This window comes from Rhopalosiphum maidis, chromosome 2 (assembly GCF_003676215.2).
Source record: "Rhopalosiphum maidis isolate BTI-1 chromosome 2, ASM367621v3, whole genome shotgun sequence".
Lineage (NCBI taxonomy): Eukaryota > Metazoa > Arthropoda > Insecta > Hemiptera > Aphididae > Rhopalosiphum > Rhopalosiphum maidis.
The window spans coordinates 40,857,595-40,879,855 of record NC_040878.1 but is presented as its reverse complement, the minus strand read 5'-3'; the positions used below and the strand labels follow the sequence as shown (position 1 = coordinate 40,879,855).

The 22,261-nt window shown below is 26.8% G+C and overlaps 2 protein-coding genes across 2 annotated transcripts in view; one reads left to right on the top strand and one right to left on the bottom strand.

The window, feature by feature from the left end:
• The first annotated feature begins 77 nt into the window (after window positions 1-77).
• LOC113552468 lies at window positions 78-4,927 on the top strand. Its single transcript, XM_026955346.1, has 8 exons — window positions 78-89; window positions 1,791-1,983; window positions 2,073-2,231; window positions 3,885-4,066; window positions 4,136-4,316; window positions 4,375-4,501; window positions 4,569-4,750; window positions 4,827-4,927. The coding sequence occupies exons 1-8, from the start codon at window positions 78-80 to the stop codon at window positions 4,925-4,927; spliced, it is 1,137 nt and encodes a 378-aa protein (XP_026811147.1).
• A 5,513-nt stretch (window positions 4,928-10,440) lies between these two features.
• Window positions 10,441-22,261, bottom strand: part of LOC113552064 (dipeptidase 1-like) — a 144,889-nt gene continuing 133,068 nt past the window's right edge. Inside the window, exons 6-13 of the mRNA XM_026954732.1 lie at window positions 19,564-19,696; window positions 19,345-19,495; window positions 15,441-15,507; window positions 13,195-13,371; window positions 13,029-13,113; window positions 12,853-12,928; window positions 11,371-11,509; window positions 10,441-11,302 (exon numbers count right to left, since the gene is read on the bottom strand). Of these exons, the coding sequence (XP_026810533.1) occupies window positions 11,192-11,302; window positions 11,371-11,509; window positions 12,853-12,928; window positions 13,029-13,113; window positions 13,195-13,371; window positions 15,441-15,507; window positions 19,345-19,495; window positions 19,564-19,696 (939 nt within the window). The 3' untranslated portion in view covers window positions 10,441-11,191. The remainder of the gene's footprint in view (window positions 11,303-11,370; window positions 11,510-12,852; window positions 12,929-13,028; window positions 13,114-13,194; window positions 13,372-15,440; window positions 15,508-19,344; window positions 19,496-19,563; window positions 19,697-22,261) is intronic.

The window sequence follows — 22,261 nt, the reverse complement described above, 5'->3', positions numbered from 1 at the left end:
TTATTATAGTATTTTAATATGAAATAGTTATTTCATAGTGACTAATGGTAAGAAAACATTGAAAAAAATAATAAGACATGGTACATAAGGTTGATACGTTACAAATAAAAATTTCCGCGGCAAATAATTTCGAATCGGTGGTGGATTTAATAACAATTAACGTATTTAGGTAAATACCAAATGCGTATAGGCAGAAATCTATTAAAATTTCAACGGAGGGGAGCTAATAATTTTTTGTATTTATATGAACCAATGTACCTATAACTAAGCTTGAAGGTAATAATAATAATTAGGGCTCGGATTTACATGTAAATACATATTTTTACTGTGACTTGATAAATTAATTTAGATGAGTGATTAGTTCGTTTCGGAGGATTTTCAATGAAACTAACTATATTTTATTTTACATGTTTTTACATATTTTGCCATAAGTACATGTTAATACATATTTCTCAAAATAATAATTTATATAAGTTTTCCTACATATTTCGACAATTTATTCATTAAATGATCTATTTAACGTATTTAGCACGCGCATTTCACCGAATAGCAGAAACCACACAAAAATAGACGATTATCTACAGTTATAAAAATATTTTTAAAAGCTCCTAGCCATACCGAAATATTTAAAATTATGTACCCAGATTTTAGCCTCCCCCACAACCCATTGCAAATTTGGTTTAATGTCGCTAATTATTATGTTCTTTCGAATTTGAAAATTTAAAAATGCATGTTATCATAATTTGTAATCAAGATAATTAATATTTTTAATACGTTTTTTTTTAAATATTTTTACTAATCATATTAGTAAAATACATATTTTGAGTTTTTAGCACATATTTATGTACATATTTTGGTAGCATTATTACATATTTTGGTTTCATAAATACATATAAATCCGAGCTCTAAATATAACGTTAATTTTAATTTAACTCAAATTGTTTAATGATGATTTAACAACATTTATTATTTATAGATATAATAAATATTTATAAAATTATTAGAGATCTGTTTCTTTTTAAATTAAAAAATTATATTATATTATAAAATAATTAACATTAATATTTCATATACTATTCATAATTCACACTCTCCAGTCTTCATAGTCCATAAGACACCATAACGGGAGGGAAATTTAAATCATCTTCTAAAAAATATAGTTCATAGTTGTAAATGTGTAATGATAGGTGAACAAATTCTCCCTAGTGGTGCCCATAGACAATATTCCCTATACCATCTTGAATTACCTACAGTATATTCCATTTACTTATTGAATTACTTATTTTTAATTTTATGTAAAGATGGTAAGTTTCTTATGTAAAAATTAAAAAAAAAATTCTTATGTTCATGATACTTATTATGTATATATTGTATGAACAGAAATCCAAAGATACATATTTAATAAAATAATCTGTTTGTATGGTGCAGTAGGTATATATTAAGATAAATAATATTAATATAAATATGGTATTTATTTTTAAATCACCATTTTGCGAATTTAATTTAAACTAATAATTTATTAATCATAATAATTATAGATAGAATGTGCTTGCTTGGTTACTATGGTCTCAAATGTGATTACAATAACAATACTATTTAACAAAACTTTTTTTTTCATTAGTCTCATTAATAAATTTAAATTAAATAGGGTAATTTAACCTACTTTGCATACTTTTTATCACCTTGTAAATTGAAGATAAATATAACTAAATAAATACAATGGACAATGATGTAAAAAAATTTACAAAACGAGTTATTAACGAAATAATTAATGTTGATTTATATAATAGATAGATAACCACATGAAATTGGCTAGGTATAATCTTAAACAAAAACGAATTAAAAATTTGATAAATATCATAAATCAGTCAAAACACTCCAGCCAGTCGGAACTATATGAAAAAGAAAAGAAATTAATGTTTACAGGTATCAATAATTTAATGACTAAGCTCGTAATCGATAAAGATCGTTTGAATGATTCTAGTGAGTACCTATACCAACAAATATTTTTATTAAAAAAAAAAAAAATATTATTAATAAACTAATATTTACAATAATATGATTATATTAAGGAATTTACAGATCCATTTCTGAGGAAAATGTGATCTTCAATGATTTTAGTAATCGCATGAAAGCAGCTTATGACATTATTAGTCAGCTAAAAGGTTTGATACGAATAGAAAAATTATTTTGGATAGGATCAAAATACAATACAAAAAAAAATAAACAAAGTAAATTATTATGATATTTAATTTTCAATGATATTATTAGCATCTCAAATTACTATAAAATGAATAATGTAAAATATTTTCAACATATTAATACGAATTAATTTTTTACATATTATATGCCAGTCTATATAAAAAAACATCAAAAGGAAATAGTGGCATTAATAACAGGAGAGCAAAGTTTTCATAATTGTAATTGTAGGGGCAAATATGAAATAAAAAAATGTGCTAGCTTTAAATCAAATCTAAAATGTAATAGGCGTTGTCATAATATTATCTACCCTATGTTAAAACAAATAATAAATTGTATATTTTGTGTTTACTTTTTATTTATTTTTATTTAATTTTATTATTAATAATTTACAATATAAATTTATCTATAGTTTTCTAGAATGCATTATTATTACAGGTTATTACGACAATTTTAGGGATGCCAGATTTCAAAATAAAAAATACGCGATAAAACTATAAATAATTAAATTAGGGTTGGGGGTGGGATTGAAACGTCGGTCGTTGGGTACCTACCATCCCAGTATGTTATAGCCTGATAAGTTTTATATAGTTTATTTTGTTAAAAAATGCTTTTTAAAAAATCATATAAAAATATGGCACAAAGGATTTCACGATGTGAGAAAAAATAACTAGTTAAATAAAAATAATTTTCAACAATTAATAATATTCATTATTCAAACAATTAATTCTTATTATTAATTTAAATAAATATACAAATTTTATTTTTATAACACTATTAATAATACAATTAGAATCGTATAGACGTATACAGATAATTTAAAGATTACAATGATCACAAATATTTTTTAATATTTTAATATATTTAAATTATTGAGTTATAGTTAAGAGTATGCAGTAATGCAGTAGTTCACAATCTTGACTTTGGGTATTGTTAGAAACCAGATTCCGAATTGTTTACCGTACGGTAAGTGATAGGAACGCATAGACCGGACACATTTATGCATAGACCTTAGTATAAGGTATATGCATTTATGTTAATATGTTATCTCTGTTATCAGTCAATCAGTGGTTAAAAATATTTTTGTCTTGACATTTGAAAACACATTTTGAATATCATATATTATACAAATATTAAACAATAATGTATTCTACTTTTACGGGACATACGGGACGAGAATTTCATAATACGGGACGTTTTTACGATATTGAATCTGTTACGGGGACACCGGGACACTGTCATGAATTACGGGACGTTCCCGTATAATACAGGACGTATGGCATCCCTAGACAAGTTGTTACTATTAATAAAAATTATACACGTATTATTTGTTTCGTCGTATGAACGTACAGATTACAGAACAAGTTATGTGCTACCTACTAAATATCCGTTTCGTGAAAATTTATTCACATTGTATAATTACTTAAATGAAATTCCGTTTCGTGAACTGGATAAAACTTTTATCCATTTCATAAAACGGGACAGAACGCGAAATGGATGCCATGTTACCAATTTATCAGAAACTAAAAAACAAATAAATGAAATAAATTCATATTATATTACCTATATTGTTTTTATTTTGTTAACCCATTACCTATTAATAACAAACAATGTTTAAATCCACGATATGAATACATAATATTATTATTAACGTCATCAGCATTAATATGATAACTTTATTATAGAATTGAATGAATTTAAAAAGAAAATAAATTGGATGAATAAATCAATAGCTTTAGCTGTTAAAAGATATAATGAAATGAGAATGTTTTTAAATCTTCCAAAGGACAATTTGTATTCAGAAATAAAAAATCCAACGAAACCGTTTGAATTAAATTTTATATCTAAAAAAAAGAGAGAAGAAATAGTATGAATCAAATATGCCATACGGTGTTACATACCCACTTTAAATATAATTATTATTTTTATTGTTAAGGAAAATCAATTAAAATTTAAAGAAACAGAACTCATTTTATATGATTTGAGATCACCAACGGAATTGTTAAACAATAGAATTGTAGATCACGGGATCACTCCAACTTATCGGCTCCTTAGAAGAAATACATCGGGTCAACAATTTATTTACAATTACTCGTGTTCATTGTTTGGGATGTATGGTGAGTGAATTATGTAACTAATTGTATTTTTATGAAGAGTATCTAACATTTTGTTTAGTTGAAGGAAGTGGTACTAGCAAGAATGAAGCAAAGCTAAATACAGCTGCTGAAATGTTGCGTTCAATTATAAGAAAACAAAAAAATCGAACTCTTTCACCGCATATCAGAGCTTTTAACGATAAGGAGTAAAAAAATTATATTATATATATTTTTGTGCCCTTGTAAGTACATATTAAATACATTTCTGTACAGATTAAAAACTATCAGTCCGTTAATTAAGTTTAAAGCAAATTATGTGGAGGAATTGAATAATGAATGCGTTAAAAATAAGCACCAACCACCAATATATACACTTTTATCAGAGCCCAAAAAAGATTACAAACTGGCAGACCATTATTCAATTCAATGTAATGCGATGGACTTAGTTGCAATAGGTATTTAGTTAAAAATAATTTATTTATTAATAGATTATTATTTGATAAACTTATTAAAAGTAATACACATTCATAGGACACAGTAACAAACGATCAGCGGCCAAGCAAATGGCAGCACAAAATGTTATCAACTTATGGAAAAAATTTTATCCTGCAAAAAGCATACCCTTTATGTAGAACAAATATGATTAACTTTAAAAAATACGAGATTATACAATTGTATATACAGGGTGTCTCGTGATGAGGATTTACTCATTGCGATATCTCCTGAAATAATGGAGGTATCATAATTATGATTTTTTAATAAAATTCACAGGGACAAGAACTACAAATATTTCATGTTTTAATTTATTTTAATGTTTTGGTAAAAAAGTTAAAAAATATATTTTTTTATTTAATTATTTTCAAAAATTTGAAGACAGCCATTTTGTAGAGTTCAGTTTTCTGAAAATATTGACGTTTCAATATTTTAATTTCATTAATCTCTTGATTTTTAATATTTTTTCTAGTTTCGAGAAAAACTGTGAATTACACTGAAAGCGTTCGTCGGCCGTACGAGCACTATTCGCAGTTTTTTTCAAAATTAGAAAAAATATTAAAAATCAGGAAATTAAAGAAATTAAAAAGTTGAAACATCAATATTTTCAAAAAACTGAACTCTACAAAATGGCTATCTTCAATTTTTTGAAAATAATTAAATAAAAAAATATATATTTTTTAACTTTTTTACTAAAACATTAAAATAAATTAAAATATGAAATATTTGTAGTTCTTGTCCCTGTGATTTTTATTAAAAAAAATCATAATTATGATACCTCCATTATTTCAGGAGATATCGCAATGCGCAAATCCTCATCACGGGACACCCGGTATAGGCAATTATAAATCTATTTTCATGAGATTTTTAAATTAACTTTACAAGAATTAATGTTTCCTTTATCTATATGTTGATCAAATACAAAATTATAATTTTAAAATACAATTGTTAGTTCATTTTCTAATTAATTCATAATAACTTACCTAGTTGTGCATTGTATTAGTAAAAACTATAACAGTAATAAATTTTCCTAGTTAATTTGAAGAGTAATCCTCTGAATCAATATTAAAAATAATTGATTTTTCTAAACTAAAATGAAATTATTATTAAGAAAATATAGGATGGAAATGTTTATTAAACATTTTATCCACTATGCAGTTCGCTTTAAAAATTTTCGAAAATATTTGCAATGAAACATGTATATCCCCTTTTCTTTTTCAATATTTTAAAATTCTTGTGATTTTTTTTTACTACTTAAAGAATTGAGAAGTGTTTTGTGGAGATACAAACTTGTGTTTTTTAAATGTTAACACCTTTTTTAACTGTTAGGTATTTAGTGGATAATTTTTCTGAAAATGTTTATGTTTCAAAATCAAAATTCGAACGACTATAACGAGTTATTTAACTTTGTGTATTAAGGATAATGGATTTAGAATATATGATATTATGGTAATTAGAACATTTTAGTAATTAGAATTAATCTATTAACATTTATATTTTGTAAAAATAGACCAATAGTCTTAACATAATAATTATTAGATACAATAGCTATATTACATATATTTTATACTTATATAAAATCATTTTTAAAGACTACCTATATTGTCCATATTTAAAATATTTTAATAACTGAGAAACTACTTGTTCAAGTTTTGAATTAAAGTATATTACAATTAAAAATATAAATAAAATAATCTATAATTGGTTATTGGTTCTGAATTGAAAAATGGAAGTTTTTATCACAATAGAACACTTCTTAAGTAGTACAAAAAATGTCGAGAGTTTTAAAGTATGGTCTTTAAGTATACTGAGAAATTCCAATAATTAGAATTCTTTTCTTTATTAAAGGAAAAACATGAGGTGAGAATACTTGTTAAATCACTCTGTATAGAACATAGATAATCAAATTTGTGTTGTATAGGATTTAAATAGCTATTAAAGTTTTTTCTGGGATCAAGAAATAAATATTATTCCATAAGTTTAATAATATTCCGAAGTTAAATGGAGATTGGAAATTTCATGCTGCAATGTGCTAATGAGTATAAGTATTTTATATTAAAATTTATATTGTTGGTAGGTGTAAGTATACCTCCTATTCTTAGCCAAATAATATAGGTGATTTGTATTAGTTACAAGAAAAAGGAGAACATGGTTGTTAACTATTTCGTATTATTGTTGAAAGTTATCTGAAGAAAATCTGAAAATTAAATAAGATACCGACATTATGAATATGTAAGCGTCATCTGGTGACAAAAGTGAGTTGGTTGGCGAAGTTCTTCGCGTATTTGTTAAAAAGTTCATAGCGACGACGATAGAAGACGCTGCTCTAACCAAACATCAGGTCGACTTGACTTAGTTTTACAGTTTATAAATAATACTTAGAAGTTAGAAGTATGATATCATGCTTTATTAATTTTAATACTCTATTGAGATATATGCATTTTTTTTATCGAATTATTGTTTGAAACATGTACACTGATATACTTAATTTCTGATTGAATACATGCAGTTATTCACAAAAGTTTAAATTAATAAATTATTGATTTGATTTTTTTTCAAATACAATGAGAAGATATTATTAACGATGAGGAACTTTAATCTTATATCAATTTAATTAAAATGTTATTATACTTATTTTGTTTTCTGTTTACTCTTAAGTTACTAAGCTATAGTAAATCGTATTTGTAATGGCTGAAAATATAAAGTCGGACATTAGATTTATTGCTACAAATAATAGGTAATAATTAATTAGGATTAATAGTTTTAAATTTTTGAATATAGCTGGTATATATATTTTATGATAGATCCGCAGCAAACGAATTGCGTCCCAAGATCCTTTTTTTCATACGAATTGCGTCCCGATAGTTTTTAACAACTACGCTAGTTGCATCCCGATAATATTTAACAACTATACTAATTGCGTCCGATGTAAAAACATTATTTTCTTTTACATTTAATACAGATTTAAGACTGTCAATAGCAACATGAAATATTATATTGCTAAAGGCAGTTTAAAAATATTTTATTTATCGTTTCGTAATTATGTAAGTATCTTTGTGTACGTTTTTAAGTACATCAATAAATTTGTAGATATTTGGATGAGTAGAATAAAACATACCGTTAAATTTTGAATGGAAAGCTCCACAGATATTTGTTGTCCATGTAATTGACTAAATATTTTAAAATATGTATACAAGGGGGGGGGGAGATTAATAGTATAGCCGGCGGAATCGATATTTAGATATTATAAACAGTAGCCGGCGGATTCGATATATAGATATTATATACTAAATAAACAGTAGCCGGCGGAATCGATTTACACCCGTATAGAAAACTCGGGACGTAATTAGTATGTCACAAATCGCAATTTTTTTATCGGGTAGGCAATTCGTATACAGCCAATTGATCTACAGTGGAAATTTGATTATTTTACAGAATGTTAATTTAATAAGTGATTTCTTATTGGTTCCATATGGTCATGTTCATAACACATTTATTTTCAATTTTTAGTTTTCTTAAAAACTTAATGAATTACATAGGTTTTTATGTTGTTTATTTTTTATGATAAACGACCTAGAGCTCAATATATTATAAATACAACAACAATATACTTTAGATAAGTTATGTTATAGGCATAGTAACAAATAATAACAAATCAACACTGTGTGAAACGAAGGTTCATTATTGACAAGTCATTCATACAGTCAATAAATTTGTTTTGAAGATAATTAGCCGATCGATGTGTGATAGAACATTTGAGGTAAACTTTGAATGTGGCAAACTAGGACCTTAAAACTAATTTTATCAAAAAGAAAAAGCGAGTTAATAGAACCACAAAAGAACTTATTTAAAGAAAGAATGATTGTAGGTATGCTTGCAGTTTACTACGAGTTTAAATTAAGAATACGGAGTACAGGTGTGTAGTCGTGAAAAAGGGAGTCAATATTCAGACCGTATTTTGCAAAGTTTTTGGACTTTCGTTGGACCCTTTCGACTTGTATATAATCATCAGCAATATGAGTGTTCCAAATGACGGTACCACGCTCAACAATGGATCTGACTATAGAGCACAATAAAGCGCTATCAAATAGGAAGAAAAGTTGAACTCACCAGATGCACTTTGAATAAATTCCAAGTTTATTGATGATTTTTTTTATTGGTCGTGTATCTCATGTATTTACTGTATTTATCGTTTTTGTTTGTTGCGATTTTTATAGAGAATGATGAATGTTGAAAAATATCATAATGAAGTTTAAAATAACTAGTAAATCATTTAAATGTACCGAAAGTTTAAGAAGAAATATTTCATCAATTATCTACATGAAATTATTTGCTACAAATTAATTCAAATAATAATAGATATGAATTTAAAATATTTCAAAAAAAAAAAAAAAAAAATACACAAATTTTTAGTAAAAGTATCTAGATATTTCTATCATCGATTTTAATAAGTATAATTATAGTTTCATAATAATATGTCAATATTATACAGCTTTTGACTTTTATTCAATTATTATTTTTTAAAAATGATTTAGCATAACACTGAAGTGGGTCTGTTTAAATGGTGCTTTGGAATAATAATATGATAATACATATTGATATTTTATGATACATAAATTTCGAAAAAAAATACTTCACAGATGGGTGGTCAACGCCATAAGAAGTTTTTGTATAGGCATCCAAATGTACAGATGTATGATATTTTTATACTGGCCGCAAATTGTACATTATATGTGATCCTGGTACTATTACGATATGAATAACCTATCCACTCATACAATAATTACAAATTTAATTAAATTTATACGATTTTGACTGTCGAATGTGCTCAGGATTTCGTGAATTGGATCCGCGACTCCGCATTTAAAGCCCAATTCTGATGTCCCGCAACTTGTCTTAACACAATGAATCGAAAATAGCCGTAAACTGTTGTACGATAAGACCGTCAGAAGTCTAAATGCACACAATATAAAATGTATTCCGCGTAGCGATAGATTGAGTACGATAAACGATTGTTCCCTTTTGGCCGAACTATTGGACGTGTAAACGTACCTACATCAAAGAGTTATGCTGGGCGTATTTCGATTTCTTCTCATTTTGACCTTTTTTACCTTCTTTATGCTCCGATTGCTATCTATTTGTAGCAGCTAGGCCGTAAAATGGAGCATCTATTCCGATTGCATCCCAAATGCAACTGAACGAAAAATACAAGTGTTCGCTGCGTATTGATTAAAAAAAAAAAAAATGTTTTTGATGCAAATGTGAAGAGCAGTGTTAACAAAATATTACGTGTCAAAAAATAGTTTTACTCAAAAACTATACCCATATTTTAATACCCAGGTATAATATTTATAAGTTATATAGGTTATAACTGTTACACATTTTCAGCAATGTTCAATAGAACTATTATTGGCTGTAACGCATGTAATCAATAGTTATTCAATGGTATACATTTAGTGTAGGTAGTTGTATAGTACACATTTTTGTTTAATATGTAATAATATAGGTATAACCTACATATTTAATAAAAACAATTTGTTTAAAATTGTATTCATTTATTTAAATTTAATACCTAATATAATATTAAACTCAAAATATTTTCTAAATTAATATTATTATTGTTTAACTTACTTTAAACTCTAATGAACACTTTTTAAAACACTTAATTATAATCAACATAATAATATACATATGCATATAATTATATAAATAAAAAATTAATTTCAACAATGGTACTCATGGTGTAACACTAACTTTAATGATTGCCTCAATAATAGTCATTTATATTATTGAGTCTAAATAAAATATTTTACAAATTCAACTAAGTTGTCTGGTCTACAGAGCGTTGAATACGTTGATAAATGAATAACTGCTATTCAACATAATACGTGACAATGTAATCATAAGTCTATAGCGTGTGCATGGGCGTTGTTATGACATTTTTCTCTATCCATTTATAAACTTCTAACTTAGGAACACGTATACATAGGAGATAAGATGAAAAATTGCTTGATGTTACCATAAACTTTCAAAATTAATAGCTGATTTAAAAATTGTTTCTGTATACCTACATAAGTTTCATACGAAATACGGACCAATACATAAACGTTTTATTTATTAATTACCAACCTATCGAAGTAAATTTTATTACAATATTGCGAAATCTGTTTTGATTTAAATGGGTTCACGTGTTTGAAAAAAAAATGTAAGTTTAGGAGTAGCTATGTTGTTATTAATTTTTTGTGTCAATGTAAAAATACATACAAATGTAACTAAACAGTTTCCAATTATGATATAATTGGGGCTCTAGACATCACTAGAGCGCTTTAGATTCCGTTTATCCGACGGAAAATTTTCACTTTTTACCGTAGGCACTACTGCTAAAATATGTATATTTAATAACATCAAGTCATATTATATCCATCTGTGCAATTGGGTAACAGAGGTTCTTTATTCAATGGCATCAAAATGTCTTCTACTGGTTTCATTCCATCTTCTTTCCATTCGTCTCTCACCTGAAAATAAGTTAATCTTTTTAGTAAATTATATAATTAACACCAGTGTATTCGTTTATTATTATTACCTTCTCTACTTTGGAAAAGACTCTTAATAAATTGTTGCCTGCAAGTTTCTTTATTTGATCCTCAGTCCACGAATGGTTACTCATTAATGATGTTAATAGCTGAGGATAATGCGATACGTCTTCAAGTCCTTTCGTAGTGCTGAAATCATTTATTAGATCGTATAATATAACACACCATTATTAAAAAGTAGTTTTAAATATACTACGACAATAATGTTTAGAAAATACATTTTCAATATGATTTTAATATTTGGTTTAATTAATTACCATGCATATTCTTTATATTGATAATAATAATAAAAAATAATTAAATAAAAATATATTTTATAATTTGATTAGGTTTTAATTAGGTGAAAAGTGTATAAAAAAACGTTCTGTAAAAATATGGTTTCAAACAGTATTTTTGAAAGTATATTTTAAAGCTTATTAATGTATTTAAGAACTGGAAAGCCATCTGTTTACATGTGCTTCAAAATCCTAATTCCAGTTCTAATGCAGTTATACATTTATACGTGTAATATTCACTGTAGTATCGTGTTATAATATTACATAGATATCTATTAGATATTATATTACATAATATGATATTTCCCAAATATCAATGATGATTAATACATAGTATATAATAATTATAAGTATAGGTATCTAGTAATATGTACAGTGTAATACATTTATATTGTAGCGTATTGCCTATACTCGCATTATGTTATATTTTACTATTTTAGTGTGAATTATTGGAATTATTGTAAATCGGCTTAATGCTTAACAGATTTGAGCCTGATAATCCATAACACAGAGTTGCTGCATTAATTACACATATTATGTCATCACGATTCACGATTGAATAAACCAAATATTGTGTTAGATTCTATAGTATTATTATATTAGAAAGATACATCGTACACTACGGTTTAAAATGTTTAGACATACATATCTGACAGATCAATTTTTTATTCAGTATAATATCGTAATGGGGCCCAATAGGTAACGGATGGCCTGATAATATTAATAATCCAGTATTTAAATGATGGTATACGAATACGCGTTTAATACGCAATACACGCACGTTTATTGGCTTATTAAATATAATAATATAGTATGTAAAAATCTAACCTAACATTGGCTGGATTTCAAGTTAGGTGAGGGAGGTGCGAAATTGTTCGTATTATTATATTCATATCAGATTATTTTATAAACACAATATTTAGGATTTGATTTTAGTTATAGAAAAAGTAGTTAATGAATTTTGCCGAATAGATTATAATATCAATAAAAATAAATGTCATCATCGCGTATCATGTACTTATTGTACCAACGCACCTACCTAACCTAACCCACGCTGGCTACATCATATTAAACATTTTACTATACGTCTATACAAAATGTTTGTAAAATAATAATGCCTATTGTATAAATACCGGTTGAAGATTATTAGTTTATATTTTAGTATTAAAATTATTTCAAATCAATCATTTTTCTTACTGGTTAATTCCGTCGTAACCAGCACCTAGACCGACATGGTCCTCTCCAGCTACGTTTTTAATGTGGTTAATGTGAGCTGAAATTTGCACGAAAAGAATATTAACAATATAATTTTATTTTAACAAACTTAAAACTAGCAACAATTATTTAACACTACTACGATATTAAGTACATACCAATAACTTGTTCCAAAGTTGATGTAGAATTACAGCTTATAAAATAGGAGTAGAAGCTCACCATAACTATACCATCGTTTAAGGCCTAAAATTAAAATAGTATAATATGCAGTATGATAATAATATGTATTTACTCGATTTAAAATATAATAAAACTTGCGTGTACCACTAGTTTGAGCACGTGATCAGGAACATTTCTCAATGAAGTGCATAACGAATATGCACATGAATGTGAGAAAATTACTGGTGCTAGAGTATAGTTAAGTGCGTCTTCCATTGTTTTGACAGACGTGTGACTAAGGTCAACCATCATACCAAGTCGATTCAATTCTCTGAGTACTAGCTAAAAATTAATAATAAATTGATTATAAATATCTAAGTTAAGCAGCAGGAGTAATATTTTATAAATCAATAACGGTTACAATAAATTAACACTTGGTTAATTTTGTGTAAATAAAAACTTCTACATTTGTCGAAAACTTCATTAAGATTTATTATGTATTATGTAATAATTGTAATCAAATAATTACACTATAATGAAATAACTTATTTTTAAGTTAATTTCAATATTATGAAGCAAATAAAATAAAACATCATATTTCGTTGTTAAATCAGTGTGTATTGGAAATTTAATTCCATAAAACAGTATTTACATCTAAACCTATATGATCATATTACTAGAGGTCAGTTCACTTAGATATCTTTAATTACTGTCAACCCTTTTCACAACCATCGTTTACTCATATAATATGTTTATTTGATACTCTCTTTAGCGTACCACAATATACTATATTTATGTCATTAGTTTTAAAAATTTTTACGTTATTATATTCTGTTGAAAGACTAAAGACATGAATTCAAACGTAGAGTTTTTAGGAAACTATAACGAAACTGGCATCTTATATCTATAAAGAATAAACATATTTAGTTTTCAAAATAAATATAGCATGAGATAGATACTACAAATTTACAACAATGCCTATAATAGGTATATAATTTATAACTAAGAGATTTATGTTTAAAAATAGTCCCGTTTCAAATTTTTCCAAATGCGTATGGGATATTTTGTTTTAGTTAATTGTATTAGGTGTATAATTAGATCGATAATTATTTATTTAAATTATTAAATAATACATAAACGTCATAAGCCTTTTATTTTAATCGTAAAATGAAATGACATTTGCAAATATAACATATTATTGTACGGTGGTCTATAATTGGTTTGCAAATCAAGAGTTCCGAAAATCCGAAATGAAGAACTTACATAATGGCGTACAATGTACATATACTTGTGCACTTGGCGCGTGTTTATTGACACGTTAGCACACCAACTAGGTATATGTGGTGCATTGCAGTATTTCAATACGTGAAATAAATATGAGATTGTACTCAACTAATACTGGTGCGTATAACTAGCAGTGGCACAGTCATATGATCGATTTAGATTAGAAGTAGGTAAGTAAATGTACTGTTAAGTGACATTTAATATGTTAGCCGTTATTATTATTATTATTTTTTTTAATTGCATTGTTTAATGTTATTGTACATCAAACTACAGTGAAAGAACTGTAGTATTAATTATTTAAATATTGTATTCAAACATTTATAGTATAGTGAAAACTTCAAATTTGTATTACTTAAGAGGACGCCATACCCGCATGTGTTGTCACTGTCTTACTAATGAACATCATAACAAATTTTCGTTCACCAAAATACATTTTGTGATTTTACCTCTAATATTAGAGTAAATTTACCTATTATTAAATTTAAAGGTAAGAATATTATTTAAACAATGACATATGACTTTAATGATATTATTATTTTAAAGTGAGTTACAGCTATGTAAAATATAACAACTTTAAAATGATAATATCAATAAAATCATATGTCATTTTCTAGATAATATTCTTACCTTTAAATTTGATAATAGGTAAATTTACTCTAATATTAGAGCTAAAATCACAAAATGTATTTTGCTGAACGAACATTTGTTATGATGTACGTTAGTAAGACAGAGACAACACATGCGGGTGTGGCGTCCTCTTAAACAATGAGACTTTCGAGTACGTGTATGCGTATGCTGTTCTCCACGATAAATTAAAATATAATAGTATATACAAAAATACATTTTTTACGGCGGCTTGTATTTGTATTGTCTATAATATTAATATATCAACGATCAAACGACCAATAGGTTATGAATGGGATCAAGTCATTGTCAGACTAGTATACACAAATGCTTTAGATTTAAGACAAACTACATTATGATAGTAGGTATGAACACGGTTTATTTTGTGTTTAATATCACGTCCATTGAATGCGAGCTTAATATCGAGATGTCCATGTTGTCAATGTATATTACAATATATAATACCTAATGTGCTGTATATATGTATTATTATGCGTACTTACCAAACCAAATGGAGATAACCCTTGATGTTCATTCTCTGGCGAATCTAAGCCGGAACAACAGCCAGCCCTATTAAAAACAATATAATATATTATTCATTCGCGGTGAGGTTAAGTTATTATTTCCATTGTCTACCAATGTCTACAGACATTTGTTGTTAACGTTCTAAAAAAAAAAAAAAAAAATGTAATATCATAAATAATAATCTGCAGAATTATTGAGATACGAAATGTGTCTACCTCCAAAGACCAAAACTGTCCAACGTACTGACAAGCATTCTAATCTATACAATATATCGTTGGGTCAGTGGTGCAATACGTATAAAAGTGTAGAGATAGGTAGGGATAGTACCTACATATATTGTTTGGTGCTGTGACCCGCGACTAAATAAACGTCTCGTCATCGACTGACTAAAAGATCCCCCTGCCGATTCTCGGATGTATGGGTAGTTTACAGTTCAAATCGAAAAATAAGGGTTGCAAACCGAATGATTCACGGCATGACTGTTTCAAATAGTATTTTACAATGCTTATACATTTTTTAAATAAACAGAGTCCTTTAATATAGTCGTGTATAGACGTGCTGATTAAGAGCGGTGTGTATTAATATCACTTCTTCATTGATATCAAGAAATTATGTGATAAACTATTAAAAAGTACTTTTTACTATGAAAGTATGAAATGAGACGAACAGAAAAAATTAAAACCTTAAATTCCTTTTCCGGCATTCTGTCAGACGTATCAAATACAATATAATAATATTGCACAGCATGTGTAAAACCAATTTACTATTTACATATTATGTGATATGATTGAAGCACTCGTTTGTTCGACACAAACAGGATACAATGGCTTTATCGGATCAGTTATCGACTGAACATTGAGATTAAGACAAATCGAATCCTTACCCAGCCAGTGGTTATTTAAATTACTTTGAACGTAAAAGATATAATATGTTATGCAAAACTGTATAATTAAGCACAAAAACATGTAAAACCATCTCAATGTATCGCTTATATTTTACTCTATTAAAATAAAAGCATCCATTGAAATCAAACGACATTAACTTGCACTCGAGAATCCGTATTGTTGTTACTAAATAAAACCCACTCATTGACTAAATATTATATTAATGTATACTTACTTAAACAAACTGAATAATCGTACTCCAAATATTAATATGTAAAATCTAACTTTAGAAATAGACACGTGCTGTATAAATGTATTTAAATAGCTCGGGACATAAAATAACAAACTCTAATGTGAAATTGGTAAATTTTAATATATTATTAATAAAAAAAAAAAAAACAATATCATATATTATTATGTTGTATGTATATAATAATATTTATTATGCAGGGATTTTATTTTTGAAAAACGGAAGAAGATAAAAATAAAATATTACAGGTGTATACCTAAAACAATAAAATTATAAAACCTACATTACCTATAATATATAATAATACGTGTAGTTATTTTTTGATGTACAGAATGGTTTATTCACGCATGAATTGATTTCAACTGCGCATAAACGTATAGTACGACAACCATACCTATCATACAGAAAATCAGTTTTTATACAGCGGTAACTCGAAAAATATCTAATTCGTTTTCATACCAAGAAATTATATTACTCCGTGGTTGTAAAACGACCAACAGACGGTTTGAAAAGAAAAAAAAGCCGTTTGAAAAAGGAAACGCAGACGCCACAAGCCGTAAGCCAATTCACGTCATATTTGTTTATTGAATACTATATTATTATCTAAATATGTCAATAGGCAACAATACACGTATGCCGACGCCGCACGAAACGTTTTTAGAAACACTGCAAAAGCTCGTGTAGTATATTATATTTTAAAGGTATGTATATATATATAGGCTAACCTAACCTTCGGCATCCGCAGCCTGCAAGAACGTACGAGCACGTGCCGCCTTTTATTGCCGATCGTTATAAAATCGTAAATAAAAACCGAACGAGAAATATTCGTTCTCGATTAAACCCAAAACGGCCGCAGAGCAATACAGCTAATATTATTATTATTATAGCGGCCATCAGCGCATTTGTTTTCGATTTCATCTACCGTGTACGACCGTCGTGTGGCGCGCGGCGACAATACCTTACACATAACATAATAATATATTACTCTCATGGTCAGAGTCAATAAAGTTTATGTAGGACATGACCCGCGCGCGTATTCGATTAGACCATTGAAACCACTCGAATGTGCTTTGCTGCAGAACACTTAACGACCGTGTGTGTGACGAAATTCAATCAATTCGGACCTTTTTTTTCCTTCTCCGTCCGTCTCCTACGTCCGCTCTCTCGCACCCTGTCCGTCTCCTTCGCGCCCTTTCCAAACGTTTAGCTCGTGTGCGTGTGCGGATTGATAAGAAACCAATGGGCCGAATTAAGAAAAAAAAAGTATTATTATTTCTAAACACTCTCAAAGTGGCTAGGTGATTTATCTTGTTTTTATCTTCTGCTCTTAGATTTATAGATTGTATCGCGATCTCTACTGTTTTTTTCTGAACAGTCAGTAAAAACGCACGCCCTCGAGCATTTTGTCACGAAACAGAAATAAAAAATCCTAAGATTGTATTGACGTTTTGCTGAAATAATGCCACTTATTATTACATCCATTAACTAGGAACAAAAGAACGCGAATAAATAAGACAGTATAATATTATTGTTCACGAGTTTCATTATTTGCATACATCAATATAATATATTTATATTCCTAACATTATATATATATACTAACATAATTTAGCTTACTCCGAGAAACTAATATAGCACACACAAAGTCATAATATGAGCTGAATACGTACAGTTGTTATAGTTAGCTTTATTCAAATTAACGAAATTTGATAAAGTTAATTATGAAAGTCGTTTGATACATTAAGTGGATTCCACAAATATATAACTTATTGGCATAATAATTAAGAAGACTTGGAGGTTTAATCAGATTCTGTTTCACGCATGTAACTTGCGGGCCGAAGCATGTAAGGTATTAAGTATACTATTGTAAAATGTTATTTGATATTTCGAATATTTTGTCATTGAGCGTCACGGAAGATTAATTATACTCGTATACGGAAAGATTATATTGACAGTGGAGTAGTATTAACAGTTAATAACCATTTATATCAAAAGTAATTAACTTTTATTTATTTAGGTTTTTAATTTTTCAATTAGAGAAATTGAAAATATATAAGCACAATCTTGATATCATAATTTTATTCTTTATTATTTTACACTTATTCTTGTTGGAGAATCCATTATTAAAATTTTTGTTTTTCAAATGACTATCGAAAATATCTATTAGAAACTATTTTTCAATTTATAGTTTTTGGTATAGGTATTAGCATTTTAATTGAATGTGTATATTAGATGAATGAAGTCACAATGGTCATTCTGTCGATTTGTGGTGTATTAATCCCTTCGCTCAACTAAGCTTTAAATACTTATTAATAAAAACAACTTTTTGTTTAGTATTCAATATTTTCAATATTTATACATCAGTGGTTTTATAAAATTAATTTGCATAAGCTAGGTTTTAAAATTATAAATTTTGGTTGTCTTTCGAAAATCTAATGTTGATAGTGGTTTATCAACACGAAGGTGAAAAAATAAATATACAATTTTAGAACGTATTTGCGCTTATCTGTTCACTCTATTAAAAATTAATTATATTAAAATTGTTCGCAATGAAAAATGTATATGTTACCTATAGACTATGAGTAGTTAATTTTAAATTTAATGATATAAAATCATACGACTTCTTAGATTTAATGTTTGTCAAATTTTTACAATTGTAATAAAATGTTGTGTGTTTGAAATATAACTTAATGTTTTGTATGAATTTTAATTAGTATAAAAATAGGCAATAATGTTTTGTGTTCTTACCACAATGTATCGCAAGTATGCGTTAAGGTTAAATATCGGGCACCGAGGCTATGAAAAATCCTGAGCACTGCTAGTGAATTACCCAGTGAATGACCACCTTCGACGCCAATTAGACTAGCAATTTTTCTTACTTTGTGTGCCTCTCGTATTCCTGATTAAGCGATATAGATATATGCAATTAGAAAAAGACATGTTATATATTTATGATTTATGTCGTACCTTTTACCGATGTTACAAGCTGTAAATCATTGGAATAGGTTTCAGCCAACCTCCTAATGACGTCAATTTGTTCCATTGTAGTTTGGACACCATCCAAGTGCTTTCTGCCACAGGGTACATATGCTGACCAAAACTGTCAACAACGCATGCACATAAGATATTTAAAAAAAAAAAACATAATTTTATGTAGGTAATTAATCATCAATAAACGCTAATTATCTTTAAAGCACTATGGTGGTATATTATATGATTATTATTTTGGATTTTTAATGGCATGGCGTGTTAAGTTATTTCTTCTAGTAGAAACCAAGCTTTTATAATAATACATATTAGGCAGTTAGGCTATATATGTATTAATCTTTAAGTAATATTATGTTCTCATTATAAAAAATCGCGATTTTGCGATTTGTTAAAAAGATAAAATATGATTTCAATACATTTTTTATTATAATTTATAATTATGTGAAAATGCCTACATACATTTAAAAAATTTCAACTTTGATTCAATAATAGTAAGTTTTTTTCTATTACAAATAAGTAATTTCGAGTAAGTGTGAGTTTGTAATATATTTGAAAATTGTAAACATGATTAATTCATTTCATTATATTATTCATCAATATGATATAATTAAAATATATCCATGTAATAAACAATATAAAAATGTTTCAATGTACCTTATACACTTTTTCTACTTAACAAATAATAATTTTTAATAATTATACTTCATAACATTATACACTGCATACAGAATGTTAAAAAGTTTGGTAACGTAGGTATATAATATTATATACGATATGCGACGGGTGCATTAATAACCAGTATTAAACATTCCTAAATTGTCAATCAAATTCAATATTATCATTTAGTTAACACGAAATGATGGGATTATGAGAGCAATGTATTTTATCGATTGCATTAATATATATCGATTTGACCAACTGTAGATAAATGTTAGTGATTGACATATTATTAAAGATATGAATAATTCAACTAAAATACTGAGTAGTATACAAACTATGTGCTATTAATTAGGCACATTTACGATATACATTATACATAATATAGGAATTAACGGATACATCGCGCAATTAAACTATAAAATACTATATAATCAATACCTACTTGTATGAATATATTTAATTTACATACCTAATAATTTTATAATAATAATAATAATAATAATGGTAGTAATAATAGAAGATTAATATATTATATTGAATGAAATAGCCAAAAGGAATTCAGAACGAGTCTATAAATTTAAATTAGTTTCTGATTGTGAAGATAAAAATTATTTTAACAACAGTATAATTAACATAAATAATGTCAAATAAAACGAAAATAAAAATAATTGAATCACATATTGTGTAACATTATACCTAACACAAATTTACCCTAGTAATACGATAATAATTAATAACTGGGCACAACGATAAAGGGAATATTTCTCCGATTTAATTCGTAACTGTAATTGTCTGATTTAGTAGATATCAACTACTCGTAAACTTTAAGTATTGAAAATAATTCATTCATCTAATAAGAATGATAAGAAAATATTATTTGTCGTTCCATTTTAGTCGATGGTTTTGTTTTTGGTGGTTCCTGTTGGCTGTTATACCTACCAGTATAATTTGTTCAAAGCACTGAATAAGGATTACAAAAACCATATTGTGCTAAAACATTATAATTCTCTGAATACTTAAACGAATAAAACAAGTTAATTAAGCTTGGCATATTTATAAATAAATAAATTATAAAAGTCAACGTGTAATTAAGACTTATAAGATAAGAGAAATTTAAATATAATTTTTGAAAAAAAATAAGCAACCGTATTATACATATTATGTTTTAACTGAAAAATTGATTTTGCTTACATTAATTATAAATAGGTTTTTAAAATTTGAATGAATTTTATCATTAATTTTGTATAGAAAATAATACTTTTGAAATACAATTCTGAAAATACATATTAATACTTATTTTAAATTTAGATTTATTTTTTAGATGAATATTATTACTATAGAAACTATGTGCAATAAATACTTTAGAAATTTAGCTAACTATTAACTTTATAAAAATTCAAAAGTATAGGAATTGTCTATACATTTTCTAAAATAAATAGATATAGGTAGGTAAATTCATTTAAGAGGATTGAAACCCGATGAATATTTACGAATATTGCGTAAGCTATTCGTCCCATAAATTATTTGGTAACATTTCAATCCGTGAAAAGCAAATAGTCATTAATATAGATAAGTTTTTCCATTATATTATATAGGCACTGGACAAAGTTGTACTTAATTTGCACTATTATAGGATTTCCTATAACCCTATCTTAAATATAGAAACTAATAACTAGTATTATATAAATCTAAAACGATAATAATGAGTAAAAATATTATCGTTGAAGTAATTAAAATTTTTAAAATATCTCTTTTAAATGTATGAGTCTGAATTCTGAAAAAACTAGAAAATATCTATTGGTATCCACTTATAAAACACGTAATATTAAATTATAATTGAAATTTGATTTACGATGTATAAGCATATTCGTTTTTAATGTGTTAGTATGAAAGTTATAAAAATTGCTTGACAAATTTTAGTGAATGATTTGCAAAATATCAGGCCTAGGTTTAAAGTCTACAGAACAAAGTAGTAGTGTCAAACTGTCAACTTTACACACGTACGTTTTAAATTATA

Coding starts and splice junctions, on each gene's coding strand:
- LOC113552468 (XM_026955346.1), top strand. Junction 4,317..4,374: donor TTCATTGTTTGGGATGTATG/GTGAGTGAATTA, acceptor CATTTTGTTTAG/TTGAAGGAAGTGGTACTAGC. Junction 4,502..4,568: donor AGAGCTTTTAACGATAAGGA/GTAAAAAAATTA, acceptor ATTTCTGTACAG/ATTAAAAACTATCAGTCCGT.